The following is a 26,551-nucleotide window of genomic DNA, read 5'->3' as shown; positions in this document are numbered from 1 at the left end:
TCTCGATCGATGTATAAAAATTTGTATACTTCACTGTATAAAACCAAGCCAGCTTTGCGAGAGAAAGTACGTTTTTGAAATTGTTTTCACACGTTACGTTAACATTACGATTGTTATAATTAGATAAAAAGATTTTGTATTTGAGAGACATATTTAATACGCATTTTTACACAACAATGTGTAGCATAAGTTTTTTTTAAAATAATATATACTGAAAGCACTGTTAAAAAAATTGAAGAATTATACGTCAAACTTTTCAAAGCATATGGATGGTCCTTCTTCTTCGTATTCTTCTCTTTTTATCAACAAATTGGAGAACGTCGCGTCTTGTGAAAGTTGTTTTCCACCGTGCCATGCATAGGTAATGGGACTGAAAGCAAGCAAAAATTTATCAACTGGTGTATTAGCGTAAAAAAACTGTAACGTGTGCGACAGACATAACATACTTTTGTGGTAAGTGAACATTTATGGCGTATTCCGTCGGAGCCAAACTTCTAACTTCTTTGTAAATTCTGTCTTTGAAACCCGGAAACTTCGCATTGCCACCGGTGAGAATAATATTGGACAGAAAATGCGGCCACATTTCCTCGCTGCACGACTTTATGGAATCTAAGATAGTCTCGGGTATGCCCATTTGTCGGATGCCGACATCCGACGGGTGAAACAATATTTCCGGTATTGCAAATCTCTCGTTGCACAGGCGCAACGTTTGCTGCTCGTTGGACGGTTCCGGATCTTTCAGATAGCCGCGTCGCAACGTCGTGTAATCTGGCAAAACGTAATCCTTGACAATGGTGTTATTGTCCAACTTGCACTTGGCTCGTTCCATGTCTTTGAAGAAGTCTTGAGACACGAAACAGCTGTCCTCCTTGACTTGATTTATAACGTAAGTCTCGTCCATGACGTGCAACTGGCGGTAAGATATTATCTCCTTTAGATGATTCGTAAGAAGCTTACCACCCACATCTATCCTTCGTATACCTTCTTTAACTTTCACGTCGTTAACATAAGGTACAATGTGAGTAAAACTGTAACCACTGTCCACCACTATGCAACATTTCGCGGTAGGATGTTCCGCTCTGTAATTGTAACACGACAGACTTGTCGCGTTCATCGCCAGCAGACTGTGACATTCATATTCCTCGAAGAAGATCTCCGTCATCGCTTCCTGAATACTCGGAAAGTTGAACAGAGGTTCAGTCACGATCACGGATGACTGGCTCAAATTAACCGAGCAAGACTCTTTCGAAAATATGTAATCCCACACTGTTTTCTGAACGTCCCAATTCACCAGATAACCTTTCTGAAACGGTAAAAGATAAAACAATCCGGAAGCGTCCCTGCACTCCTCGATTTGATTCCCTACGAAAGGTCTGCGACGTTCGCTCTTCGCTTTCATTATACAGTTCGGAACTAATCTGAAAGATTTTCAACAATTGTTATATAAACAATAAACACATCATTGACCGTGTCACACACGTGCACTGTGTTTTGACGTATACCTACTTGGGTGTTTCATTGGCTAAACCGACCTTTGCCGTGTTGGCCCCGTTGTCGAGTATAAAAACGGAATTGCTCATTTTTCTTTACAACCTACCACAAATAATGAATTAAAAACGCTGTTTGAATGTTCGATTCGGAAATCGAACTCGAGTCGAGTTTTTGTTGTCAGCCGGCGACCAGCGTGAGGAGTCGGCGTATCGCATTGGTCAGTCATTCGAATAATTTAGCAGGAACGTTTCATGTGAGCAAAGTGCCCCGTACACAGACAAACCAAACTACAAAAAAATATTAAGAAAAGCAGGGACAGTGTGTGTATATCATGTAGCTTCTATTTAAGCTAAAGATACGATAATTTCGTTTTTTTTTTTTTTTATTTAAGTTTATTTAAGTTTTTTTTTTTATTTACATCGTATTTTTATTTAACAGAAAATCCCTATTATGGACGTCTACGCGATACCATAAATTATCATGTTTTTTTTTACTTAGATATAAAGTTTAAAAATAAAAATGTTTAATGCCTTTAAAAGAGAAGAATTGAAATACATAAAGTGAGCGCTTCACATACACGCACAAACAAGATGATAAAGTAAAACAAAATTATATAAACAATTATATAAAAAGAAAGGTTTATATTTATTTATTTATTTATTTACAAATATGTAACAATTTTATAATTTAAATTTAGTTTTATTTTTATATTAGTATTCAGTCATTCTTTTATTTCATTTACTGATTTTCGTTTTTTATTTATTTACTTGGTGATTCAGTTTTATTCTATTTTTTAACTCTAAATAACATAATTTCTGCGTCCGTTATTTGCAACTGAGATTTTGAGATGTAAAATCGTCTTACTTATATATACGCGTGTATACATATACCATATACGGAACATAAGACACACATACATAAAATAAGATGATCTTAAATATATATATATAATATTATGTAATATATGTAGATTATTAATACCGCCCTGTTAAAGAAAGTGATTTTTTTATTGTCTTACATTACATCACTACTGCTTGAAGGTGTTGCTAATAAACACTCATCTAAATTTCCCATCTTAATGCACATGTCATGCAATGTTTTCGAAAGTGTTTCCGTTTTTCTTTTTTTTGATACGGGTTTGCATTGCCAATTGCTCTTTTTTAATATGATCTTGCCTCGCCACTTAGTATTCTTTTTATCATCTACACCCTCAACATGGTCATCTACAACTCTATACTCGACCTTGTCCTCATCCTCGTTCTCGTTCTCATCCTCGTTCTCGTTCTCATCCTCGTCCTTATCCTCATCCTTGTCCTCATTCTCGTCCTCGTCCTCGTCCTCGTCTTCATCTTTGTCCTCGTTCTCGTTCTGGCTTTCATTTTCTTCATTCTCAATAGTGTCTTCGTCACTATTCTCATTCTTACCATCCTCATCGTCCGTATCTTTATTATAGATGTCGCGATTCTGACCATTACTTTCCTTATCTGTTTTAACAGTCATTGTTATTAGTAGAACTTTTAACATCAGAGAGAGAGAGAGAGAGAGAGAGAGAGAGAGAGAGAGAGAGAGAGAAATAATCATTATTATTACTATTATGATAATATGCATCGTTATTATACATGTAGAGCAGTTTTGCATGCATCATTTCGTCAGACGGTAGAATAAAATTTCCAATCAAATGTACATAAGATTTGCCACTGCAAAACAATTTTATCTTCTTATTCCCTCTTGGAATCCGTACGTTCAGTGGTACTTGCCATACGAAGTTCCTGTTCAAAGTGCAAAGCAGCAAATTGTTCCCATTGTACCGTAGAATAACTTGCACAGATCCATTGTCTGCAATACGAAGAAAAGATTTTTTTAATGAGAGAGAAGAAATATCTTTTTTTTTTTTATTATTATCATACACATCATAACGCGCGCGTAAATTTGTTTTTGTTTGTGTTGTAATTTCAAAGAATTTCGCTCCTAAGATTTTAAACCCCACACAGAACAAAAACTCCATTAGACATCTATTAGATAACGCATGGAGCTTTTGATGTCGCTAATGGAGTTTTTGTTCTGTGTGTGGGACGTTCCACATACAATATTTAAACACACAATTAACATATGCGTGTATTTATATATACGTTAATTGTCATGTGCAATATACCATAACACACGCGAATAACTCATATAAAAGAAACACGGAGGATCGAATTCTTGAAAGTATTCTCGAAAATGACAAAATTTCGTTTATATAGTATATATATATGTACCAGCCATCGTAGTGTCCAAAGCCGCGTTGGTTATGCAGATAGTGTGGGACGTATCGCGCGGTTTGTATCGCTTTAGCGGTTCTAGTACTAGTCCTGCAATATATAAAATTTTAATATAAATATACATTTTTAAAAAATACATATGCATGACTCGCAACGCAACATAAACATATTTTTGTGAACGAAACAATTTTCGATTTGAAATGTTTTTTTTCCGACAAGCTCGTGATACTACTGTCTTTTTATTTAAGTATATCTTATATGTTTATATATTATTACAAGTTCTTGTTGTAAGAGATAACACGTTGCAAAAATTTCTTACCCCAGACACCGACTTGCTTTTCCATCTTTTACTTATTTTCCAATATTCACTGAACCTTTAAGCAGGTGTTAGCGGCCGTTTAAAATTCTTGTTCTTGTTGACATCCGTGTCCTTTGCGCGATTTGAAATGTACACACAGAACGCGGTACATGTTTCTATGAGACAAACACACGTGGATTCGGGCTGCTCACGGGGGAGAAGCTTTTGAATTGACGATTGGACAGGCGAGTGTTGGACACGAGCCTATCACAGATTTCCAGCGTAGATTCACATAGTGAAGAAAACGACATCCGCCGCGACTTCTTGATGTTCCACGTTCTACGTGTCAATTATTTGAATTAATCGGGCTGTGTTTGTCAGGATAAGACAGGATTTCTTATCTTAGATTAAAGCGATCGGCAATCATCCTTTGATATTCATTCTGTTTCTGAGTTCGTCAGCGTTTGTTGTAAAGAAGAAAATAATCGCGATATGGTTTGGGGTAAGAAAAGTTTTTCAAAACTATATTGGCTTCCAACGAATTTTTACACATTTATATGTAAATAATTTGTCTTCGATAGGCTGATTTTGCGCGCTCGATAAACGAAACATTTATCAAAAAAGAAAAAAAAACATTTTGAAATAAGAAGTCGTGAAAACGTTCGTCATGTTTTAAATCGCGAAAACGTTAAATTATTACTTTAAACTGTTGATTGTGTATTAATTGTGTGTGTTACGTACAGGACTGATACTAGAATCGAAATCGCAATATTCGCAACATGTGTTCGTACCGTTCGAAATAACCGGCGCAGCTTTAGACATTACGCAAGATGGTAGGTTTTTTCTAGACGTTCGAAAAAACTCTTTTATTTTAATTACTTACGTTATACAGACAGACATATATTTGTCATAATAAAAAATATAATATTGAGATACGATATTAGAGAAAGAGAGAAAGAAATAAATTTAAAATATTCTTTTTGTTATTGAGAGAAAATCTTATTTCTCTTATATTGCAGATTATCAACCTGTGAAAGTAATGATGCAGTTCAACGATATCAATTATCTGCTTTGTACGTTACAAAAAAACCTGATTCATCAAGCACCACTGAACATAAACATTAGAAAAGGATGTGTCGTAAAGTTTTTCATAATTGGCAAGAGCTCTGTACATTTGACAGGAAATTTTAGACCAGGTAAGATGATTAACGAAAATCACGTAGAAAAAGAAAAATTTCAGAATCACTTAAAAAAACAACATTACAGAATACAGGCAGAAAGACAACATCTATTATCTTGACCGATTACAACGTTACAAACGTCGTCCCTACCAGTTTATAAGAGGTATATATATATGTTGAATATATCTAATAAACAAAAATTAATAAACAATATCTGATGAATGTTGAAGATATCACCTTTGAATATTTCAGATGCAGTACGAAGCAGTCAAAGGTCTGAAGACTCTAGTAAATCTAGCGATGATGAAGATTTTATAAAGCAAAATAAGGTTCTTTTGGATGAACTCATCAAACGTATTACGCATCGAATGTAACCAGATCTCTCGCTGTATTTAAAAAAATGGAGTAAAATTCCTGGTTTTTAAAAACAAGTGCAAAAATTTGGTTAAAAAAATGTGAGGAACATGAAGGATTTCAATTGACTATAGTAGTCAAAGTGCAAAAACCAATGATGAGTTGAGAGAAAAGATCGTTATATATTTCCTATAAGAAATGTAGTATTACGAAACGATGGATCGTATTTTTGTAGATACACATATAAATTTCTTTGTTATTTATAATAATTTGGTTTTATTACATCGTTTTGCAAAAGCGTGGCGGGTACATATATGCGCACTTAAATATTGTAATTGGATCATTAGTTTTAAATTTATATGTTAACATGTTATATGGTAACAAAATGCGCTAGATTTGTAATCTATTTTTTGTTCAGTATTAAAGAATGTTGGTTTTGATCAATTTTGGAATGATAATAATATATTTTTTTCTATGAGCACTATATGACTGATATTATTGATATACACATATCCTACTATTAATTGCCGTCTACAGTGATACAAAGAACTTTACAGTTGATTAATTGGAACAATAACATTTTCTCTGAATTATCTTCAATCTGTATCTGTACAGTTCAACGGAACAATAACACTTTCTCTATATGTACTGTACAAACTCTGTTTAAAATACGTAAATACTCGTAGAAGAGCTGCTGTCATTTTGCAATCCATCTGCCTTTAAACTGACCTTTGGTATATTACATATGTATACATATATATATATATATATGTATGTATATATAATTCGTAAAAGTCTCATAAAACTTCTAAAAAATAAAATGTTGGAATAATATTGTATTTTTAAATCGAAACACATATACACACTGATAAAATCAGTTTTCAATCGCTTTTCTTCACGGCATCTTGATTATTCTTCCATGCTAAGGTACATATGCCGTTTTTGCATTCCTTTACTAGCTCCGGACATGACTGATCTCCTTTGGTCTCCTTTTCTTTATCCCTCCCCAACTGCCACCACTTAATCAGTAATGGTTGTATAAGAAATCTCCATATTATTAAGAATATAGGAACAGCAACACATGGCACACAGACCATTCTGTTGTGAAATTTATTTTACAATCTAAAGAAACATTTATAAACACATTGTTTACAATTTAGAGAAATATAAACACACTGTTTGACAAAAAAAAAAAACAGAAAATATAATTTTTTCACATGAATTACAGTAACGATTTTAAATTTTCATCTATCAAGTTTTGTTCATATACACGTTTTTATTAAACAACATTTACATTACTTCTCTCACCTTGGAAAGTTGATGTAAAGTGCTGTATAAAAAGTTAACCTGAACAAATTCGTAAATAGCCGGAACTTCGTATGCTATTGTCAATGCTTCGACGTTTTCGACAGGGTATGAAAAACTGTCGATCTCTAAATGTCAAGTATAAATAATCGTTCTGACGTATCTTATCTGCGATATTTGTTGATGGTCGCGATTTGAGATCTGTCACCTGTCACAAATTTCGTTATCTTAGGTTTGTTCGCGTCGCATGCCCCAACATGCTCCTACTCGCTCCAATGCGATTTTTTTCAATGAAACGTTAATGAAACTTCAAAACTTTTTCAATAAAATTTTTCACTGAAAAAAGCCGCACTCAGTGTGCACTAGTACAAGCTAATAAATTCGCTGGTAAAGCGCGTTGGAGCAAGTAGGAGCATGTTGGGGCATGCGACGCGAACAAACCTCTTATCTTCAGCAGCCCGCTGTTTCTCGTCTCTCGACTCGACGCCAACGCCCCGCGACAAACGCGAATGAAATCAGACTAGCGTACGCATGCGCAAATTATTAAGGTAAAAGAGATAAAACATTACATTTATATTGATAACAATTTACCCGTTTTACAGTGACGTATATTTATATACTTTCTTCTGTGTAAGCTTAAAAAAAACATTTAAAATTATCTACATTCGCTAGATGAGCGTGATGCGCCCACACGTGCATTTACGTGGTATTATGTTCAGCGAAATATGGATAAAGGGTATGGTCACAGCCATATATATATATATATATATTAAGAATCGCAGAGAATATCTTTTCTCTTGTTTACAATAATTTTGTTACTTAATTATTATATATATACGGGACACTTGGCATCCACAAAAATACCCGCGTTGAAGAGACTACACGGTTGTCGCAGAACATCCTTGCAGAAATTTCACATTACTCTGGTACGGGGTCAAAATAATATACTTATTCTAGAATATTGAAATCACCGTGTTGAGAATAGTGCACTGGGACACACACACCAGTAGTAAAAATTTCTACAAGATCATTCGTGCTCACGTTAATAACAAAAAAAAACAAACAAACAAACAAACAAATATTTTCCTCCGCTGTGAGATTTTTTTTCTTGTTTTTTATTACATGCTCCCGAACATTTTGCGACCTCTCGTCACGGATAACGAGACGACTATCACGCTCAGCATGAAGAAGGCCAGGCCGAGGAGAATTGTCAGTGCGCGGCACCATTGTCGCTTCCGTTTTGCTCTCGCGATCGCACGGCCTAGACGCTCGGCGCGCGCCACGTCGAGAGTGAAATCGAGATCCTCGCTGCTTGCGGCGGCCAAACGGCGATTCAAATCGTTCGCGGAAACGACCGTATCTTCGCAAGACGAACCGACGTCGCTGCCGCACTCCAGCTGCTGAAACAGGTGTGTGATTTGATTTTTTTTTCTCAGTTTGCACACAGAGCGACGCTTAAAAAAATACGTCAATTAAACTTGAACTTTGGAAAGTTTCGGTCTCTCTTTCATTATACTTTTAGAAAGTAGCGAGAGTTGACGCGACTACTCACCGTCGAGTACTTTGACTCGTTCGAGGCGAGTGCTCTTTGACAACCCTCGGGTCGCACGCCTTCCAGTCCGAACGACAATTTCGCACAACCTTTCTCGATCGGTTTCCCGTGATGATATTTGCGGATGTAAGGACCGCGCGTCTCGAGATCGCTTCTCTCCGTCAAGCCGTCCTCTTTGCATTTCGTTGTCTTACTTTTTTTGAGCAGCGCGCCGGATCGCATCGTGTCCGATCGCTCGCAAAAGCGGTGAGGAGAATTCACGTAGAATTCGGAACTGATCGGATTCGATCTCGTCGGCGCGCTCCCCGTCGACGGATTTCCGTTGAACGACCAGAACGGACAAATATACTCGTACACGTTGTTGTTGTCCCTCGAAGCGTTTCTCGGGTGGACGCGCGAAATATCGTCCGGCGGCATAATGATATTATCGTTGTCTATCACAGAACTCGGAGGCAATCCGAACAACGGGGTCGGCGACAGCAGCGAATAATTGCACGCGCAACCGCACGCGCGACACACGTAGATTCCTGCGTGGCAAAAAAAGAACAACACATTGACGAGCGAGACTTCGATATTAAAAAAAAAAGAAAAATCTAGAAGCAGAAGTAAAATCGAGAAGAAAGCAAAGCGCGTCGCGCGCGCGTTTTTCTGACCTTCGTAATTGCGATTTTCATGATGATACACGATCGGAGACCAAACCGACCACGGTATCGTTTCGCTTTCGTGAATCACTGCCAGACCACCGTACAACGGATCTTTTGACGTCAACGCCGTGGCGTAAGGAGAACACGAGCCGGCCGACAACGGCGGCGAGTGGCTCGAGTAACCGGAACTGGTCGACGTTCTGTAACATCTTCTCGGATTGTCTCGCGTGGTCGTCGTGGATACGCCGAATTTGGAGACCTCATTGCTCGTCGATCTTATCCTAAAAGAGATCATCTCTCATCGATTGCTAATAATAACAAAAGAGATTAGATTTGTTCTATTTTATTCACGGAAGAACGTACTCATAAAAAAAAAAAAATTTTTTTTAAATAAGTAACGGCTGTGGAAATCCTACCATTCGATCTCGCGCGGCTCGATCGTGAACGATGCGACGCGCCTGTCGGTTTCCGCGCCACCGTCGGGCCTGAACCAATTCCCGATGGGAGTCCCGATGGGAGAAAGCTGCTGCGGGATCGCTGCTCGGTTTGCCGCGTTGGCACTCGGCATCCCCCGACGGCACGTGGCGCTCGATGAACACGTTCGGTGCTACCGCATGGATCGGATCGGAGACTCGTCCGTCAGAATCGACAACCATCGCCGCGTGCTCGATCGAACTACGTCATCGTCGGCGAAACGCTTCGCGGCCTCGTGGAAGCTACAACGTTCGATTTTTTTTTTTTTTTTTTTAAGGATCATCTCTCTGCGAGACCGCGGAGGCGGCTCGCGCCTTCGATCTTTTCTTTTCGATTACTCCTTTTGATCGAAAGCGTTCGTTCGAACGCGGAATGCGACGGACGATACACGGCGTTTTTCAAGGTCGCTTTCACATTCTGTGTGTTCCGTGTGTTCACGTAAGAAATTTCATTACAGAGGGATTAAATTGCGCTCTCTGTTCGGAACGCGCGGAAGTCACCGTGCAATTCCGAGCAAAACTCAGGTAGATCGAGTCTCTCACCTTTATTCGCGACGATTCCGAGAGTCTCTCTCTCTCTAACTTCTTTTATCATGAACTACGTCGCGTATAATATAAGTACGAGGAAGAGAAAGCGCACGCACAGATACGTATATATACACGTCGGTCGCGCTTTCGCAAATTGGACCAATTTGGGAGATATTGGGAGAAATATCATTTATCTTGTTGAATTCGTCCATTTCTGTGCTTCCTTGCTCATCGCGCTGCTGCAGTTTTCGTTTTAGTTTTAATTCAGATTAAAAAAAACTCGCAAACAATACACACATATATCTACGTGCGATTATCAGGAATGACGTGTGCAAATTTAAATTTGTTTACTCTCAAAGGAAAAACATATTTCACGCAACATGTGTGCGTAATAATTATCTAGTCATTGCGGGTCATTGCGCGTGTTGCGGCGCGCGACACATTCCATCGTCAACTTTCACATCGAAGTGGTACGCGTTCTCCCGCTAATATCATACACACACACACACGCGCGCACCCTAAAATGTCAACCGAAGTTACTTAAACAAAACTCTTCGGCGATCGATAACACTCGACCGACTCTCGACCAAAGTTATACAAAGAACTCGATAGTAATTAAGACCAGAGAAACTCAAATGCGCGAATATTATCATTAATTCTTACGTGCAAAACAAATTTCTAGATAATTAAAAATTTCTAATTTCTAAATTCTTATGTATAAAAAAAAAAAAAGAAAAAAATCACGTTCTCCGGATTTACATTTTGCGAAAACGAGATGGTGTGTACGAATGTATTTCTGTAGAATATTAATAAGGCGAAACGCGCGCAGACATACAAACTTCTTTTGTTTCGAGATTTTTATTATTAATTCTAGAAATTCCATCGCGAATGTAAATATAATTTATTTATAATATAATAATTTATAATAATTAATTGATTAATTAATTAATTTATTTATTCTCAATCCGTGCCTTTCGGTTTTAGATTACTATCGCGAGTGTAAATAAAAATTTATACACAACGCCTCACAAGCGTCTGCTTCCAAGGAACAGTGCTAATGCATATGTAAAACACACGTGGCGTGGCCACACGTTAAGTGGCGCTTTGGGTTCCGCGCAAAATGAAATCGCGAGAAATATTTGACACCTATACTTTCACTCGCGCGCTCATTCAGGGCCGTCGACGAAAAGAAAAAAAAAAAGATTATCGCCGCCGCGATTTCGAACGAGCCGTGCGCGCACTCCCACCTTCCTCTCGACGACGGGAACCCGAAATTTTCACATCCGCTTTCACGTTGTAAACGCGGCTCTCGTCTATTCAGCGGCTGATTCATTTTTATCTTATCTGATCTCGCGGAGAATTTCGTTAAATAATTCTCCGTTAAAAAAAAAAAAAAAACCCCCGAGTGAATGAAAAATTTCGCGCGAGATTGAATCACGAACAATCGGCCAATCGAGCAAAACGTTTGTTGTCGCGCGACAACAAACTCGTCTCGCTTCATTTCACGCGCCAGTTTCGAACATTCATAATCGCGGAGCGCCTTGTTGCGAAAGAAAGTGTTTATAAATTCAAAGCCGGTAATTTGACACTTTCGTTTCGACGTAGCTTCGACGCGTAATTCACGGCCGAATATATTACACACGATCGGGGGAGCCAGAGAATTGGACATCGATCGAGACTGTCGATTGAAAGGCGGGTGAGGAGGCTTCCTCTCGTTAATGAGAGAGGCTAATGTTCGCGAGATACGATCTAATTTACGGCCTTAGAAAGTAACGACCGAGCGAGAAATGTAATATGCTAATTACATTAGAGACGGAAGATAATACAACCGTTTATTATTGCTCGATGCGAGAATCGATGCTGGGAATCGACGAGTTCGTCGTATAAATGATCGTTTCAAACACGTAGGTAAGGAAAATTGCGGCGAGCAGATCTCGGCGATCACACCGGTTTGTCTCACGTAATATCGCATGATTACACGCATATGTACCTGTTTTTATCTCTTTTCCTCACTTACGCTTTCTCGCTTTTCACATCTCCATATCCGATAGGACGTCGCGCAAAAAAACATGTAAACAGGTTCCCGAGGGGGTAAACTCGCGCAAACTTTCATACACGCATAGCGCCTTGGACCGCATCCGCTGTCGTGCCCGCGTTGTGGTCCAAAAGAAACTGAAAGACCGGCAACGGGGCGAACAGCCGCGCGAGACCATTCACACGACACTGTCGACGGCGTGAGATTATCAGCTTTCGTTTCACGGCGATTGTATCCTGTTGTTGTTGTCGATCCCCTTCTTCATCTTTCTTTCTTTCTTTCTTTCTTTCTTTCTCTCTCTCTCTCTCGCTTTCTCGCGTCGCATACAATTTCATTTATTTTTATTCTCTTCCTGGTTTATTATCTATCTACAATTTATCGTCTGCAAACTACTAATCTCTCTGCTCTTGGTTTCTTATCCGCAATGTTTATTGTATATAAAACAGAAAATCGAATATATGAAAAAAAAAAAAAAAAATTACCAACAAAATACAAACAGATTTCACCATAAAATTCTTCCAACAATCAGTGTGTATAAAACTGTAAGAAATATAAAAATAAAATTTGTATAACAATTGATTTTTATCACAATATCGTTTTTCTTCAAATCTCATAGTTTGGTTTCGGTGTGCAAATTCAATTCTTTTTCCGGGGGAAGATTCGCAAATCGTTTAGCTATGCTTTCTTCCGTTACGTCGGTCAAGCTGCTGGGTTTCCATATTGGTTTCTGATCCTTGTCAATCAGAAGAGCTCTGACACCTGAATTTGAAACAACGTTAACAGAAAAAAAAAAATAAAATAAGACGATCTTATAAAACGAAAGTTAAATTTTACTCACCTTCGTAGAAGTCGCTGTCTTTATGCAGAGAGACACATGCCAATCTATACTCGGTCTGCAAGCACTCCGCCAAAGATTTTTTGGTTCCTTCGTCAATTGCTTTTTTTGTGACTTTGAGCGAGGATGGAGACATTTTCATCAGTGTTTCTACGTTTCTCTGTGCCCATTCTGAATTATCATTCCTCAGCCTTTATACAGAAAAATTTGTATACACGTGTACACACAAACACACACACACACATACATAATGATAATTTGATTAAATCCCCACATATACACGTACGTACCTCTCAATTATCTCTTCTACGGACGAAGCGGAAAAACAATGTTCTATCTGCGACATGTGTGGAGCTAAGCTAAATTCGTGATTCAAATTCGGTTGATACTTGTTTAATATTTTCTCGATATTCGTCTCTTGTGACGTTAACAAATCAGTTTTTAAATTCTCTAGTCTTTCTGACGGCACAAAATGCGTTGCAATTCCAGCGAGAAGCACGTCAACACCTTTGTTTGATAACATAACACATGAACATTGCAAATAATGTCTTCTGTTGTTTCAGATATCGTTGTGGCAACTTCTCATGCTAAGGCACAGCGCCGACACTGTGTACATTTGCATAAAATACCAGGTTTGTTCGTATCACATACCTTTTAATCTGTATCCCGTGAGTCCCAAATAAAGACCCAACTTTCCCTTCAACCTGGGCAGAAAATAGGTCGCACCTACATCAGGAAACAGACCTATTGCTGTTTCTGGCATAGCGAAGAGCGTTTTCTCCGTGGCGACTCTGTACTTGCCGTGTATTGATAATCCAACGCCACCACCCATTGTTATTCCATTTATGAGAGCTATGTAAGGCTTTTTGTATGTTCCAATCAAGTAATTTAATCTAGATGTAAAAAAAAAAAACAAAAAACAAAAACCTCTTGCGTATATTCAAGATACAAGAGAAATATAGGCACAAAAAATAAAATTCTTTTACAGCTTACGAGTATTCTCTTCTAAAAAACTCTTCTCCCAAAGTATTTCTTCCTGACTCATTCAGTGCCAAAACAAGCGATTTGATATCTCCGCCCGCACAAAACGCTTTTTCACCCATACCTTCAATAATTACTAGTCTTTTGGAAGATTCCCATTGTTTCAGAACGGGATATATCTTTTGGACCATCGACAAATTCAACGCATTCAATGCTGCAGGTCGATTCAAAGCTATCACGCCGCTGTTCCCCACCTGTGTTTGATAAAATTATTTTTAATTCCACTCATGATCTACTACTTTACATTGTGTATATATATTCAAAGGTTTAATAAATAAAAAAATTAACACTTCTAAGAGCAAGACAGGCATACATCTTTGATGAGAACATTTTGATCCATGTTGCTTTGGGCACTTTCAACTTCTTTTTTGTCTTCTTTAGATGCTAAAACATTACAAACACAATTGTTGATATTCACCGTAAAGAATAACGACATAAAAAATTGTACATTTCAAGAACTCAGTTGTACTTTGTTACTCACACATATTTTAATAATTAAATTTCAATTAAGAAAAATGTATTATACTTTGCAAGAAAAAGAAAATAAAACAGAATAGACGTGTAAAATTTTAAATTTACATAAAACTGGTTCGATGTGATAATATAACGCGCTTATTTAAATTTACATAAAAATGAAAACTCTTACATGAATAAATTGATGTCACCAGTCGTCTGACACCGTTTGGTGCATTGATACATAAATAAGTAAATTTTCTGCTTGTTGTCTGAGTCTAGAAAAATAATTACATAATATTTATTAATTAAATATATCTAATCGTATTTATACTAATATAAATTCATGTGTAGTTATGTTTATATTTAAATTGTACGTACCATTTTTCTCTGTATTTTCAGAAAGAATATCACATATCGTTACCGACCAAGCGATCACAAGTGACGTAGTAACCGAAGGTCAGCAGGGTCAACAAACGTGAGTGACGTAGTCAGCAGGACTTAGTTTCTCGAGACACAGATGGTTCTGGTGTTGCTTGAATCGAAACGTGTCTTTTCCCACAATCTCGTCTCGTGTTGTGAGGTGGCCCTTCGGGGGGCGGTTTGTTAACCAACAGATACGAGATTTCTTTCTGTCTCATTTCGAAAAGTTTTAAAAAATAACTTAGTGATTTCCGCTCACATTTTGTATGTGGTAGTGTTTCGTGCTGATAATTATACTTTTATTGGTGGCAAAAATGACGTACTTGAATTCGTGGGAAGAATTCGAAAAAAGTGCCGAGAGGTTATATCTTCAAGATCCGATAAACGTACGTAAACAAAGATAGCGCGGTTATGTCCTGTTTCTACTCTAACGAATATTTAATTTTTTGTTTCACAAAATGTCTTTTGCAAAATATAATCCAAATATTACAACAGTGTGTATACACGTTGTGCTTTCTTTTATTATTATTTTTTTGTACTTCTCGCACTGAAAACGTGGTTGTCTTATCCCGTCTACTTTACACGACATATTGTGCATTTGATTAATGGCGTAAAATTTGATTAAACTTGTTTCTCGTCGTTTTAGACTCGATATACAATGAAGTATTGCCACAGTAAAGGAGTTTTGTGTCTAAAGTTAACGGACAATCGACAGGTAAGTCAATAACAATGTATCTTGTATTTTTTTTTTGTAAAAAAAAAAACAGCATTATTAATAACAATAATATCTAAAATTGTTTACAGTGTTTGCAGTACAAGACGGAGATAGCTCAAGACTTGAAGAAAATGGAAAAATTTATAGGCAATCTTATGAGACACATGGCGTCGAGAGAAACTTAAAGATTTCTATGTAATAGAGATATATGCTTGTCTCTCACGTGGAGGTTAAAACATACTGCGATTTATTAAACAATCATTCCTCATCTCATAAAATTCAACTACCGAATAGTCTATAGCGTAACAACTTTTGTGTTTTAAGGTATGAAAACTTTTCTTAAATATACAACATGTTAATATAAAACTGATTTATTTTGTATTAAAGTTTTGCTATTGTTTTGGGTAGCTTCGTTGCCTCCTCGTTAATGTTCTGAAACAATCAAAGTTATTACACGTTAAATTAGATAATATATATCAAAGAATATGTAAATATAATTTTTCTAAAGACTTATGATATATATATATGTAAAGTTTTTAATATTTATTTAAAATATATATATATATATATATATATATCGATATATAAATACGTAATGAATACCGCATTGGATTATTAATAAAGCAAGGTTTGAATTACAAAACAAGATTTTTGATTTATGATATTCGAGTGAGAGGAAAGCACAAAGCGACAAAAAACAAGCACTTACGATATAATGGGCTGAAGAACAGCATCCAGAGTAGTGTCAACAGGAGGGTAGATTTCTTGATTTGAGGGCAGTTCATAGCGTACCTTCCCCCCTAATTGCAATTGTGTCTATACACCAAACAAAACCATTTGTTACTAATCTACTATTTAAGGGAAATTCATTCTACATATTTTGTATATTTTTGTCACAAGAAAAAGAAAACGACTACCAGGCATGCGTACAATTGCGTTTATGAAGAGAAAATTTATGCACAGTGTTCTGTTGCAGTAGATGTTTTAACACAAAATCTAACACGATCGAAAGCAAAAATTCACGGAAGACGAGAGAATGCAACTATACTTTTTTGTAATGTGTATGTGCAAAAAAAATTTTGTAACAAATTGAATTAATACAATTGTTAAAAAAAAAAAAAACAAAAAAAAAACAAAAATGTAATTCTTTATCAAACGAACGCGTAATTGTCGCTCGGTTACACGCGCAATGCGCGTCTCAAAACAAAATCTCTCGAACGTCGATTTAATAAAAATAATGAGCAAACTGGGATACGTACTACGTGGATGGGTTTATTGCTGTCGGCGGAGCTTGAGCAGCAGCTTGAAAACTCCTGCGGCGTGCTTTCCCCGAGTCCGCTGTCGGTATTATTGCCTATAGACACTCTGCAGTTACGAGTATAATAAAAGTCCCTCTTCGTGCTACATTCGTTTCGAGCTTCGGGAAATTTTGCCTCGACCCGACCGGATGTTGCCGCAAGCAAGTTAAAACTTCCGTCACAATTATGATGCCGCAAAGTTCTTCTTTCCCGTTTGCCGACGGATCCGACAGTTCTGAAAGGGAATCCTTGACAGTGTCTGGGGCACGTTGTTGTTTTTGTTTTTTTTTTTGTTTTTTTTTTTTGTGTAGCAAACACCATTCCAACGTCCATTACAAAACTGGATTCTCTCGATGCATTTGGTTTTTTGTTACATACATTGATTATAATAACTTTCTCAAGATGCACACCGCGTTGCGGATTCAGCGAGACAAATTCAATTCCCAGACTGATCTAGATGCATTCACTTCTCTGTGTAAATCGATGTGTGTGTGTGGATACTTGAAAGCGTAAATTTTCAAAAAGAAAACAAAAAAATACGAAGAAACTGCCAAAAAGTGCACGAGGAAACATGTAGGGACTTGAACGGGGGAAATGTATATGTATGTACGAGGATCACGTCACGAGAAAGACTCGGAACTGTGCTTCGAGTTTCGTACTTCGGACCGTCGTCCGCGTTCTCCCAAGATACCAATATTTATTACACAAATACGTGGCGCACGATGCCACGTAATACACACATAATGCACACGCAGTGAAAAAAAAAAAAAAATCGAAAACACACGAACAATAAAATTATTACGACTCCCAAAAAAAAAACGAAGGCGATCGGCACGCATCGCCTTTGTAATTTTAAATGGATCACAGCCAGAAGCGAAGTGAGTGTCAGCTGAGGATGTATAAATAAAACAGGTGCGACAAGCAGTTAATTTCCACTTTGTTTATTAAGGATTCGTCATGCGTCTCAAATAAATAATAAAAGGGGGACACACATGCTTATAAAGTAGATACACATGCTCGAAATAAATAAAAAAAATCCATGCAAAGGAATACTGAAGGGGGGGGGGGGGTAACTAAACAATGACTACAGATCCTGTATCATCCTCCAATTGCGGAGGATGGCCGTGGAGATTGCAGGCCGTCTTGAGATCATCGTACCTAGGCAGGGACGATGAGTCTGTGTCGTCCAATCGGGAATTGTTGGACTGTAAAAGGGATTGCTGTACGGATTGCGATTGCACTACCGTATAAGATATTTCACGACGTTGCTGCTCGCTCATCCCGCTTGTGTCGACTAGGCCAAATTCCAAATGTCTGGAAAACAACATTATCAAACACGTAACTTTTTTTTTAATATTTATAATTGTAGCGAAACATTTTCGTACATCTCGCATCAAAGTGGAAAATGACAAAGCAGCGTAGAAAGAGCTAGTTTAGTCAATTACAGAATTATTTATAAACATTCAAAAAGTATATACTTTCGAAGTTCATCCGGCAACGGCTGTTTTTGCGGACTTCGGTGTCTGCTTCTGTGTCTTCTCCTAGGCTCCGTGTGACTCACCTGCAATCAATCAATTTGTCAAACGTTAGCGAGTGAGTTTTCGACGAGCAACAAAGATCTATAATGAGACGATACACTCACGATAGCTTTTTGCACGCCTTCCCCTTTTCGTTTCTGCGCTTCTCTCCACTGCGGCTCCGAATCTATCAGTTCGTGTCTACTGCAACAAAAAATAATGACAATGACTCGAATTGATTCGTATTTGTTTAAAATAAAAATGTTTGCTCGCGCAAAACGCAATGGTAAAGGTCGATCACCTCTGTTTATTGGTGGGAACGCAACTCGTTATCATCAAACCACTTTCTAATTGCACGCCAATGCTTATAAGGAATCGCAATTTGAATTAATCAAAAAAGGTATCCTCACTCGGAGAAAACAATTGTGAGAACGAGATGTTATCGCAACGAGTGCGAGCGTAACACGATGTACAAACAGGGTGAATATGTAAGTATATTACCTGGAAGAACGGGAACTCCGGTGTTTCCTGCGATGTTTTCGATGACCCGATCTCGTATCCGAACTCCTCGAGAGCTCGGACTCGCAGTCGGAGTGTCGGCTGTGTCGGCGATGACTGTGACTATGACTTCTTCTACGATGACCGCTGCGACTGTGACTGTCCCCCGAGCTTTGACTCTCCACGGAGCTGCTCCGACGTTGAAGTCTACTTAAGAGCTGCGTTAAAAAATCAATTTAATTTGTCATATCAAGCCACAGAGTCTTTGACGTACGGAATAAGCGTCAAAACTAACTGCCGGTGCCGTTCCCGCGGAGCGAACGGAGCGAGGACTAGACGAGGTGTAAAGACCACGAGGCTGACTCTGCGTCCAAGGCGCGCTTCTCGTGCTTCTCGGACTCGAGGTGTTCACCTGTCTCTGCGTATTACACAGAATGTTGCTCGACAGATTGTTGCTCGACGGGCTCGGGATCACAGTAGCGGGGGTTTCGATGTACGAGCCGACCATTTCTTGACCCTCGACGACCCGTCTCTGAGCTCGGCGACTGGGAGTTCTCTGAAACGGCGGCGGATTTCGTCGAATGGCCGAGTGTTTCTCCAGAGTGGACGGTGGACTGTACGAATGAAAGCGTGAGTACGGACTCAAGGGCGGCGGTCCGGTTGCCATCAGTCGGAAAAACGCTTGATGTTCCAAGCAACATTTCCAGAGGTGACGGCAAGCTCCCTTCGACGGTGTCTCGAAGCCGTGCGTTCTCTCCTCGGAATTTTTCTCGCTCACCCTCAACATGAAATATCTGCCCTGAAAATTGACGCAATTTGTGTCTTGGCGTGAAGACTATAAAGACAAAAACGCGAAAGCTTAGCATTCACGAGTGTTACGTCACAATTTTTTAAGCGATTCTCGGTGTTGGTTTCTACTTGAGAGTCGCAACGAGAGTTAAAACAATCATGGAAATTTTGTACCTTATAATAGATTTTATTAATCCGGGGCCAGTAATAATTTCCAACTTTGGTTTTGTTGCGCAAGAGTATTATTCCGCTCGGTGTTAAACCGAGAAAATATTCCACGCTATCCTCACCCTGCGTGTAAAAACAAACGAATGACAGAAATTTGCAAGATCAACACAACAGTGTTTCTTTTATCAATGTTGAACGAGTCTACGTACCAACACAGGATGCAAATCCACTCCATACATTTCCAGCCATTTTACTTTATCTAAATAATTTAATTCCGCTGCAGAAGGTAATTGTCCTCTGAAAAGAGCAACAGAATTTACGTGACAAATTAAACAAAGTTGAAAAATCTGTTGAATTTTTATTTAACGTGTACTGTTCGAAAATACTAGATACATGAAACGTATGTGAAATAAATGTACATAAGAGTTTTGTGGATTTCTACTATACGATTCTCCAGTTCGGCGGTTTGGTTGGCGAGAAATCGAAATTCGGTGACGTATCCGGGCGAGTGTCGTCTCGGGTCATAATCACCGAGCTCCGCTAAACAGAGATAACACAATACTTATAAATAAATTAAAAAATATCGTTAATATTTATATATCGCGCAGATGCGCAGATATGCGGAAAATGTGCATTTAATTTATTTTTCTCATTAATGATATCTCGAAGAGATTTTGTCGACGGGAATTGTCCGCAAGTCTTTCGAGAGAAAATATATATCGCGGAAAAGCGCAAACGCGTTCTGTATATGTACAATAGGGCTCGCGATAATATCTCGCAAGAGAAAGAGAACGAAAAAAAAAAAAGTCCGCGCGCGCAAAACGTTTTTCTCGTTTTTCATCCCGCGCTCCATTTCTCGCTGCGTCTATCTTTCTCTCGCACACCGCGCCTATTTTTCGTCTTTCGCCGAGCTGGTTGAATAGGTACGATTCATTTCGTCTCTTTTTGACGACGATGAGATGCAAACACGAGCGTATTTTAGTTTGCCGTTTTCCTTTTTTCCATTTGTCTGTACGTACGAGACTTTGAATCTTCCTATCAGATAACTAAAACGCGTGCGGACCACCCCGGCACATCTGTTTGCTCGCATTTATCTCCCGATGCGCTTCTATATATCTGTGTGTATGTCTGTGTGTGTGTGTGTGTATATATATAATGTATAATGTACATAAAGTTTTCGTATTCGCTGTGCCCTCTCACCGTGAATGGCGTTCTCTTTCGCGCGATTTTTTAACGCTTTACCCGTTTCCATTCATATATATGCGATGAATGATATCTACGTGTGTAAGTTACATACGCGCAGTGTGCACAAGAAATAATAGGCGGAGGAGCGCGCGCATCTCCGCGTCCGCGCGACAGAACGGCAAAATTCTCTTTAATTCAGAAAGACGATAATCTCTCTTACATTGAACAACATAAGCGCCCAACTCGGCGGCCAAGTCGAAGGACACGGGCAGTCTCCCTTGCAGAATGTCCTGTTTTATTTGCAGGAAGAATTGGTATCTGCGAAACAAGCCAGAGAAAACAAAACGCTGATAATTTCTCTCTTTTTTTTTTTTTTTGACAAGACGTGACAATTGTCACGCAACGCGCGTTCTTTTCTTTTTCAGCGCGCGAAAAATAAGAAAAACAAAATCATTTATTGAAAATAACGCGAGAGCGCACGAAAGAAAAAAAGAGTGAGAGAGACGGAGAGAGAGAGAGAACACACAACGCCGCGAGGTTGCGCTATAGCGCGCGAAAGAGAAATGCTTGTATATGTGCGCTTGTATAAGACGCTTCAAACAAATTCGACGCACGTGGAATTCTCGTGCGTCCGCAACGTACCGTGATGTCCCTGGAATTTCCTGGAATTTCGAGACACCGAGCGTGAAAGGATCGTTTACACGAGAGCATGACGTCGAATAAAAATCATCCATATTATCCGCGTGTCGTGCGCGCTTCAAAGAAAAGTTCACGTTTCTTGCAATTTTTTCTCTTAACAAATCCACATTGTTGTCGAGAAAATATATTTACGACGAGAATATAGTTATTTAAAAAAACAAAAAAAAAAATTAAAATTTGTGCATTAAGTAGAAAAAATTTATTAAATATTAAAAAATAGTACAAAGTACAAATGTGTGCGATGTATATTTTAGAGATTTAAAAAAATAATTCAAATGTGTAACGTATGTTTTGAACAAAATTGTGTGTGTGTGAGTGTGTGTATGTGGAACATACCTGGTGATTTCCTCGATGAGCTTGCACGGATCCGCCGCGTAAAACTTGACGCCAAAATAGAGAGTGTGAACGTCCGAGCCGGGATCCCCTTTATGAATTTTTAATTGTTTACCGAGCTTTTTGCTCTGATCGAGCCATTGCTAAAAATCGCATACATTATATAAACCACGCTCGGTTCGCGAAAATTACGCTCCTTCAAATTGTACGTCGTCGGAGCGAGAAGCGACGAAGAGAGTTTACGTGTTAAAAAAATTAATTTGTTACATATCCTACCGTTTGATTTCTGTGATCGAGATAGCGCAGACCGAAGTACGAAGTTTCCAATAAATTAAGGTGTTTGAACACTCTATCCAGTAATTCCTGACCTAGGTTCGAACTCTGAAAAAAAACAAAACAAAACAAAAAATGTATCGCACATGTATTTTACTTGTGTTCAACGTGTTGAACTCGCGAACACTCACACACATAAGTATATAAAATTATACATTTAAACCAGTTGCTCGCGCATATAAATATATTTTTAATAACACCGCGAGGAAACGTACCTCGGTCGGTTCGACCGGCGAGAAATCGGGTTTCCCACTGGTGTTTGCGAACCGTGACGCGCGTTTGTTATCCCAAGGGAAACTAACGGATGATGCGCTGCGTCAGGGTATTTTTTTTTTTTTTTTTCATCGTTGAATTTCGTACAAGCGGTGATTATTATCCTCGTTTTTTTTTACTCGCGCTCGCGATGATTTACACGCTCCGCAACGATATACCGACAATGCGAGGGGATGTAAAAATCTGACGAGTGTGTACGAAGAGTATCCGTAATGAGGTCCGTTTTTCCATCTTTCTGTTTGATGAGGATTCGAATAACAACCGTGCATACGATAAACTGTGTATGAAAAGCCGCAGAAGGAAAGAGAGAGAGAGAGAGAAAGAAAGAGAGCAAACCACCGACCATAAAGTTTAAGTCGAACGAAGAATAAACGAAAGGAAACGCGAGAGATGCACGTAAGGTAGAGTAATGAGAGTGGCGGACGCGTTTAAAAGTGTAGCAAGAAGCTGGCTAAGAGGCGAAAGAAGCGGAAGAAGGAGGAGGCCGAGGAAGACGAAAGACCTCGCCCGTTTTCTTTTCGCCTAAGGCCTAGAAGAGTCCGGAGTATAGGTTCAGCCCGATGGGTAATCATCTTCTCCAACTTGCGTGTTCCGAACGATCATTCTTTCTTTTGCTACCCCCCGGTTCTCCTTTTTTTCCCTTCCCCCTCCTTCTTCTCTCTTTCTATCGGTTATTCCCGGTGATTTCTCTTTCATTTTTCATATACATAGTATAATTTAAACGTTTATTTAGGCATTCCGCTTCCTCCCGGCTCCTCGCTCCCTTCTAGAGCTCGTTGTGGGAATCGTTGTAATACGATTTTGACCGATCCTCGTCTCTCTCTAAAAATAAAAAACAAAGTAGCTTTCTAACACGGCGAAAAATCACGCGTCGAGCCAAAAAAATCGCTCTCTCGAAGCGAGCGTGTTTCAAATCACGATCGAAAACGCGAGAAAAAAAACCAGGATGTGTTGGTTCCCGCGCCAAAAATGGAAATTCGGTGAGAGAAAGGAAGAACGTCATCGTGAAAAAAAAAAAAGTGAAAAATGTTGATTCAGCGAGAGAAAAAAAGAACGTCATCGTGAAAAATAAGAACCACGTCCTTCTGATTACAGTACATGATGAGAAGGAAGAGAAGAATGAACGACGAAAGCCTTCGACGACGACGACGACGACGACGACGACGACGGCGGCGGCAATCAGCCAACGTCCGCTGGTTTTTGTATCGCGGATAAACTTGCCTTCCGGGTGTATCGTGACCGGGAACGGTAACATCCACGAAAAGCGCACGAATAGTAGCGGGAGCAAAAAGAGCAGTGGAAAAAAAAAAAAAAAAAACGACGTTGTTTGTATACCACCAACTTTTGCAGCGGACGCGCAAAGTGCCATTTGTGTAATTGGACGTCGAAGGGGGGAGAAGGAGGAGGAAGAGCAAAAAAAAAAGATGGCAATCCGGAGGTTTTTTCCACCAGGAAATTTTCGAGGAACTGGTGTAGAATGCAATTACTTGCGGTTTTCGTCTCTTTTCTCTCGATATAGTCGCCGATTGATTTGTCGATTGATTTATATCGCGCGACAACTTCCCACACCGGGAAAATCAAACAAATTGTCGCGCGCACGTTGTCGGACGCTCGTTTTTGTTGTCGGATTGAAATTATTCGATACCGTGCGAGAAACTTCGTGCGAAAAACAAATCAAATTCTCGCAAGCCTCGGGCGTTGCTGTGCGATATTTCGACCGTCGCTTTTAATGCTAATTCCGTTGCGAAATTGCGCATCGCGCGCGCGCGCGCGCGCGTTCTGCGAAAGGACGCGATCCCGATTCCGCCGGAAAAGAATTACGTTTATCCGGTCGCATTATCTTGACGCGCGGTCATTCTTCAGCGCTGTTACGCCGCGGTTACGCGAGACTGGTTCCGCCAGAGATCGGCCGGTATATAAAACCGGGTGAAGAGATACAGGCCTAGAGATACGCCAACCGTGCGTATACCGATAGCGAGGGATACTCGCCTGTGTATAGATGTATCGGACTCGCTTATCAATGATCGTTTCTCTTTGTTGCGCGTCTCGACGATCGCATCGTCCTCCAACATTCCGCAGTTGTTTCTTTTTTTTTTTTTTCGAGAAATAATAATTTTGCCGATGTGTAACAAATTACACAAATTCTAATTTGAATCTCCAAATCCAGCTCGAACATCTATATATCGGAGTGTGCGTTTGCACACTCGCGAATAGAAAAAAAAATATTCCAAAGAAGTCAAAGCAAAGAACAGTTTTGTCGCGATACACATTTGTACATTTTGTTAAAGCGAATTAGCAAGACTCGTCCAAGAGGATTCGATGCTTCTCACCGCGAATTCTGCATAATTCATAATAGAACGCGGCGCGAAGGACCCCCGGCGGGGGTTTCTCTCTCTTTCTTTCTCCCTGAGGAATAATCTTCTCGTTTTCAACGCTCGACTGAATTTCGGTTTACGTTGGAGGCTCGCGGGCGTTTTACGCGCATATAGACACATACGCAGAAGGAGGATTCGTGCGGGATGCTTATACAGGCTCGGAATGTTAATCGACAAAATGAGCTAGACCGATTGTAGAGGGAGAGTGAAAAGGATGGAGGAAAAGAGAAAAAGAGAGAGAGAGAGAGAGAGAGAGATAACGCGACGCGAAGGATTTCCGCACGCGAGTGAGGAAGAAAGACAGAGAGAAAGAGAGAGAGAGAGAGAGAAAGAGAGAGAGAAAAAAAGAGAACGTAAACGTATAGGTAGAGGTAGGTTGAAAAGACGCGCGAGAATTAGTGTGCGGCACCGGCCGTCGACGCGGTGCGGAGGAGGCACACACAACGGCGTTACCCACGGGCGTTTGTGGTGCCCCACCGGTGGCCCACCGCCAATTTTGGCATATCGTCTAATAACAGAGAAGAAGACCGAAGGAATTCCGGGTAGCCCCGGAGTTGATATGTACTGCTGCGCGCCTTTTCTCTCTCTTTCTTTCTCTCTCTCGTGCGGAGCCGCACAGTCGGCCATAACCCACCGTAGGCCGCCGCGGGGCACGAGTAGCCCCCCCGACGCACACTCGAAACGACCATCTAGAAACGAGCTGGGAAAGAAAATGCTATTAATTCGCTAAATTACAACGTGGCGTCTCGCGTTCGCGCACGAATTACGGTAGTGCGTACATCACATACGCGCCACAGGGTCGTATGTGCTCTTTTTTTGTTTTTTTTTTTTTTTTTTTTTTTATCCGGAGACAATTTTCAGATCAATTTGCAGAAGGTAAATCGGAGTATTGCGTTTCTGAAGATAATACGAACCGCACGAGATAAGAGGAGTGTGTGTGTGTGTGAGAAGAAAGATCGCTCGAGTCAGTTAACCGACGCGAGTCGGGAGGAGAGGAGGAGGGTAATCGGAACGGCGAACTCACCAAAACATCCTGCAGCAATTCGTGCTCGTCCAGAAGTATCACTTTGCAGTGCAAAAGACGAGGCCTGTTGCTCCTGGTCGGCCTAAGTCCGGGGCACAGCCACTCCACGACCATCGCTTCCCTTCTTTGATTTCTCTCTGTGTCGTTGTCTGCCGCGAGCGTTTTACTCGGCTCGTGCGTTGTTCATCCTCTGAAATCACGCGACAGGCAAATATATCATCAAAACTGAAACGTTTTCCAACATAAAATTTTTCTTTTTGTTTTACGCGGTCCGCGCAATACCGCGCCGCGTTTTTTACACACTTTGGCTAACCGGCAGTGTGTATCGGCCTAAATCATCATCAATTGCGATGGAGAGTGTTTTTCGAAAAATAAATAAATAAATAAATACTCTCTCGCGAGAACACCTCGAGATCGCGTGTATATATACATATATATATATATATATATATATATATATATATATATAT

The 26,551-nt window shown here is 39.5% G+C and overlaps 7 protein-coding genes across 12 annotated transcripts in view; 2 read left to right on the top strand and 5 right to left on the bottom strand.

The window, feature by feature from the left end:
- Positions 1-217: 217 nt before the first annotated feature.
- LOC109853247 (actin-related protein 6) lies at positions 218-1,792 on the bottom strand. Its single transcript, XM_020425141.1, has 3 exons — positions 1,507-1,792; positions 447-1,418; positions 218-370 (listed from the first exon to the last, which is right to left on the bottom strand). Exons 1-3 carry the CDS (start codon positions 1,578-1,580, stop codon positions 241-243), a joined length of 1,176 nt encoding a protein of 391 aa, XP_020280730.1. The 5' UTR covers positions 1,581-1,792; the 3' UTR covers positions 218-240.
- A 713-nt stretch (positions 1,793-2,505) lies between these two features.
- LOC109853216 (46 kDa FK506-binding nuclear protein-like) lies at positions 2,506-4,156 on the bottom strand. Its single transcript, XM_020425102.1, has 4 exons — positions 4,072-4,156; positions 3,750-3,842; positions 3,082-3,327; positions 2,506-2,975 (listed from the first exon to the last, which is right to left on the bottom strand). Exons 1-4 carry the CDS (start codon positions 4,094-4,096, stop codon positions 2,506-2,508), a joined length of 834 nt encoding a protein of 277 aa, XP_020280691.1. The 5' UTR covers positions 4,097-4,156.
- Positions 4,157-4,313: 157 nt separating this feature from the next.
- LOC109853264 (46 kDa FK506-binding nuclear protein-like) lies at positions 4,314-5,630 on the top strand. Of its 2 annotated transcripts, XM_020425179.1 has the most exons (5): positions 4,323-4,552; positions 4,794-4,883; positions 5,070-5,246; positions 5,317-5,394; positions 5,484-5,630. In XM_020425179.1, the coding sequence occupies exons 1-5, from the start codon at positions 4,543-4,545 to the stop codon at positions 5,603-5,605; spliced, it is 477 nt and encodes a 158-aa protein (XP_020280768.1). In that variant the 5' UTR covers positions 4,323-4,542; the 3' UTR covers positions 5,606-5,630. The 2 variants fall into 2 exon arrangements, with proteins under 2 accessions (XP_020280769.1, XP_020280768.1); XM_020425180.1 differs by lacking the exon at positions 4,794-4,883 and having other exon boundaries at positions 4,314-4,552.
- Positions 5,631-6,893: 1,263 nt separating this feature from the next.
- On the bottom strand, positions 6,894-12,403 carry LOC109853259. Of its 4 annotated transcripts, none has more exons than XM_020425169.1 (6): positions 12,078-12,403; positions 9,503-9,802; positions 9,096-9,367; positions 8,443-8,969; positions 7,332-8,290; positions 6,894-7,098 (listed from the first exon to the last, which is right to left on the bottom strand). In XM_020425169.1, the coding sequence occupies exons 2-5, from the start codon at positions 9,652-9,654 to the stop codon at positions 8,009-8,011; spliced, it is 1,233 nt and encodes a 410-aa protein (XP_020280758.1). In that variant the 5' UTR covers positions 9,655-9,802; positions 12,078-12,403; the 3' UTR covers positions 6,894-7,098; positions 7,332-8,008. The 4 variants fall into 4 exon arrangements, with proteins under 4 accessions (XP_020280758.1, XP_020280760.1, XP_020280759.1 ...); XM_020425171.1 differs by having other exon boundaries at positions 7,332-8,287; XM_020425170.1 differs by having other exon boundaries at positions 12,105-12,403.
- Positions 12,404-12,517: 114 nt separating this feature from the next.
- On the bottom strand, positions 12,518-14,920 carry LOC109853261 (3-hydroxyisobutyryl-CoA hydrolase, mitochondrial). Its single transcript, XM_020425173.1, has 8 exons — positions 14,833-14,920; positions 14,645-14,729; positions 14,312-14,382; positions 13,951-14,192; positions 13,609-13,850; positions 13,248-13,464; positions 12,961-13,148; positions 12,518-12,881 (listed from the first exon to the last, which is right to left on the bottom strand). Exons 1-8 carry the CDS (start codon positions 14,833-14,835, stop codon positions 12,733-12,735), a joined length of 1,197 nt encoding a protein of 398 aa, XP_020280762.1. The 5' UTR covers positions 14,836-14,920; the 3' UTR covers positions 12,518-12,732.
- A 105-nt stretch (positions 14,921-15,025) lies between these two features.
- Positions 15,026-15,913, top strand: LOC109853265 (signal recognition particle 9 kDa protein). The gene is made up of 3 exons (XM_020425181.1): positions 15,026-15,260; positions 15,521-15,589; positions 15,679-15,913. The coding sequence occupies exons 1-3, from the start codon at positions 15,189-15,191 to the stop codon at positions 15,772-15,774; spliced, it is 237 nt and encodes a 78-aa protein (XP_020280770.1). The 5' UTR covers positions 15,026-15,188; the 3' UTR covers positions 15,775-15,913.
- Positions 15,914-15,933: 20 nt separating this feature from the next.
- The window catches only part of LOC109853257 (band 4.1-like protein 4), a 13,056-nt gene continuing 2,438 nt past the window's right edge, over positions 15,934-26,551 (bottom strand). Inside the window, exons 2-16 of one of the 2 annotated variants that reach the window (XM_020425167.1) lie at positions 26,082-26,271; positions 22,353-22,457; positions 22,080-22,219; positions 21,265-21,362; positions 20,279-20,399; positions 20,069-20,156; positions 19,866-19,982; positions 19,198-19,701; positions 18,906-19,120; positions 18,530-18,605; positions 18,366-18,448; positions 18,046-18,201; positions 16,849-17,122; positions 16,299-16,405; positions 15,934-16,021 (exon numbers count right to left, since the gene is read on the bottom strand). In XM_020425167.1, the coding sequence (XP_020280756.1) occupies positions 15,982-16,021; positions 16,299-16,405; positions 16,849-17,122; positions 18,046-18,201; positions 18,366-18,448; positions 18,530-18,605; positions 18,906-19,120; positions 19,198-19,701; positions 19,866-19,982; positions 20,069-20,156; positions 20,279-20,399; positions 21,265-21,362; positions 22,080-22,219; positions 22,353-22,457; positions 26,082-26,195 (2,238 nt within the window). In that variant the 5' untranslated portion in view covers positions 26,196-26,271 and the 3' untranslated portion in view covers positions 15,934-15,981. Of the gene's footprint in view, positions 16,022-16,298; positions 16,406-16,848; positions 17,123-18,045; positions 18,202-18,365; positions 18,449-18,529; positions 18,609-18,905; positions 19,121-19,197; positions 19,702-19,865; positions 19,983-20,068; positions 20,157-20,278; positions 20,400-21,264; positions 21,363-22,079; positions 22,220-22,352; positions 22,458-26,081; positions 26,272-26,551 lie in introns of both variants that reach the window. The other variant, XM_020425166.1, reaches the window with a different exon arrangement.

The sequence above is a fragment of the Pseudomyrmex gracilis genome, unplaced genomic scaffold (genome assembly GCF_002006095.1).
Source record: "Pseudomyrmex gracilis isolate BER0280 unplaced genomic scaffold, ASM200609v1 scaffold_45, whole genome shotgun sequence".
In the NCBI taxonomy this organism is placed as follows: Eukaryota; Metazoa; Arthropoda; class Insecta; order Hymenoptera; family Formicidae; genus Pseudomyrmex; species Pseudomyrmex gracilis.
The sequence above is the reverse complement of the archived record's forward strand: the minus strand, read 5'-3'. Positions and strand labels throughout refer to the sequence as shown.

Excerpts from the sequence above, each read along its gene's own strand:
- LOC109853259 (XM_020425169.1), bottom strand. The coding sequence starts at position 9,654 with ATGCCGAGTGCCAACGCGGCAAACCGAGCAGCGATCCCGCAGCAGCTT. Across the intron at positions 9,368-9,502 it reads GAGCCGCGCGAGATCGAATG|GATAAGATCGACGAGCAATG; the intron begins GTAGGATTTCCA and ends GATCTCTTTTAG. Across the intron at positions 8,291-8,442 it reads ACGAGTCAAAGTACTCGACG|CAGCTGGAGTGCGGCAGCGA; the intron begins GTGAGTAGTCGC and ends CACCTGTTTCAG.
- LOC109853247 (XM_020425141.1), bottom strand. The coding sequence starts at position 1,580 with ATGAGCAATTCCGTTTTTATACTCGACAACGGGGCCAACACGGCAAAG. Across the intron at positions 1,419-1,506 it reads TTAGCCAATGAAACACCCAA|ATTAGTTCCGAACTGTATAA; the intron begins GTAGGTATACGT and ends AAAATCTTTCAG. Across the intron at positions 371-446 it reads AATGTTCACTTACCACAAAA|TCCCATTACCTATGCATGGC; the intron begins GTATGTTATGTC and ends GCTTGCTTTCAG.
- LOC109853265 (XM_020425181.1), top strand. The coding sequence starts at position 15,189 with ATGACGTACTTGAATTCGTGGGAAGAATTCGAAAAAAGTGCCGAGAGG. Across the intron at positions 15,261-15,520 it reads ATCTTCAAGATCCGATAAAC|ACTCGATATACAATGAAGTA; the intron begins GTACGTAAACAA and ends TCGTCGTTTTAG. Across the intron at positions 15,590-15,678 it reads AGTTAACGGACAATCGACAG|TGTTTGCAGTACAAGACGGA; the intron begins GTAAGTCAATAA and ends AATTGTTTACAG.
- LOC109853261 (XM_020425173.1), bottom strand. Across the intron at positions 14,193-14,311 it reads AAAATGTTCTCATCAAAGAT|GTGGGGAACAGCGGCGTGAT; the intron begins GTATGCCTGTCT and ends TATCAAACACAG. Across the intron at positions 13,851-13,950 it reads TTTTTTAGAAGAGAATACTC|ATTAAATTACTTGATTGGAA; the intron begins GTAAGCTGTAAA and ends TTTTACATCTAG.
- LOC109853216 (XM_020425102.1), bottom strand. The coding sequence starts at position 4,096 with ATGGAAAAGCAAGTCGGTGTCTGGG. Across the intron at positions 3,843-4,071 it reads AAAGCAAGTCGGTGTCTGGG|GACTAGTACTAGAACCGCTA; the intron begins GTAAGAAATTTT and ends TATATATTGCAG. Across the intron at positions 2,976-3,081 it reads CGATGCATATTATCATAATA|ATAAGGAAAGTAATGGTCAG; the intron begins GTAATAATAATG and ends CTGTTAAAACAG.
- LOC109853264 (XM_020425179.1), top strand. Across the intron at positions 4,884-5,069 it reads TTTAGACATTACGCAAGATG|ATTATCAACCTGTGAAAGTA; the intron begins GTAGGTTTTTTC and ends CTTATATTGCAG. Across the intron at positions 5,395-5,483 it reads TCCCTACCAGTTTATAAGAG|ATGCAGTACGAAGCAGTCAA; the intron begins GTATATATATAT and ends TGAATATTTCAG.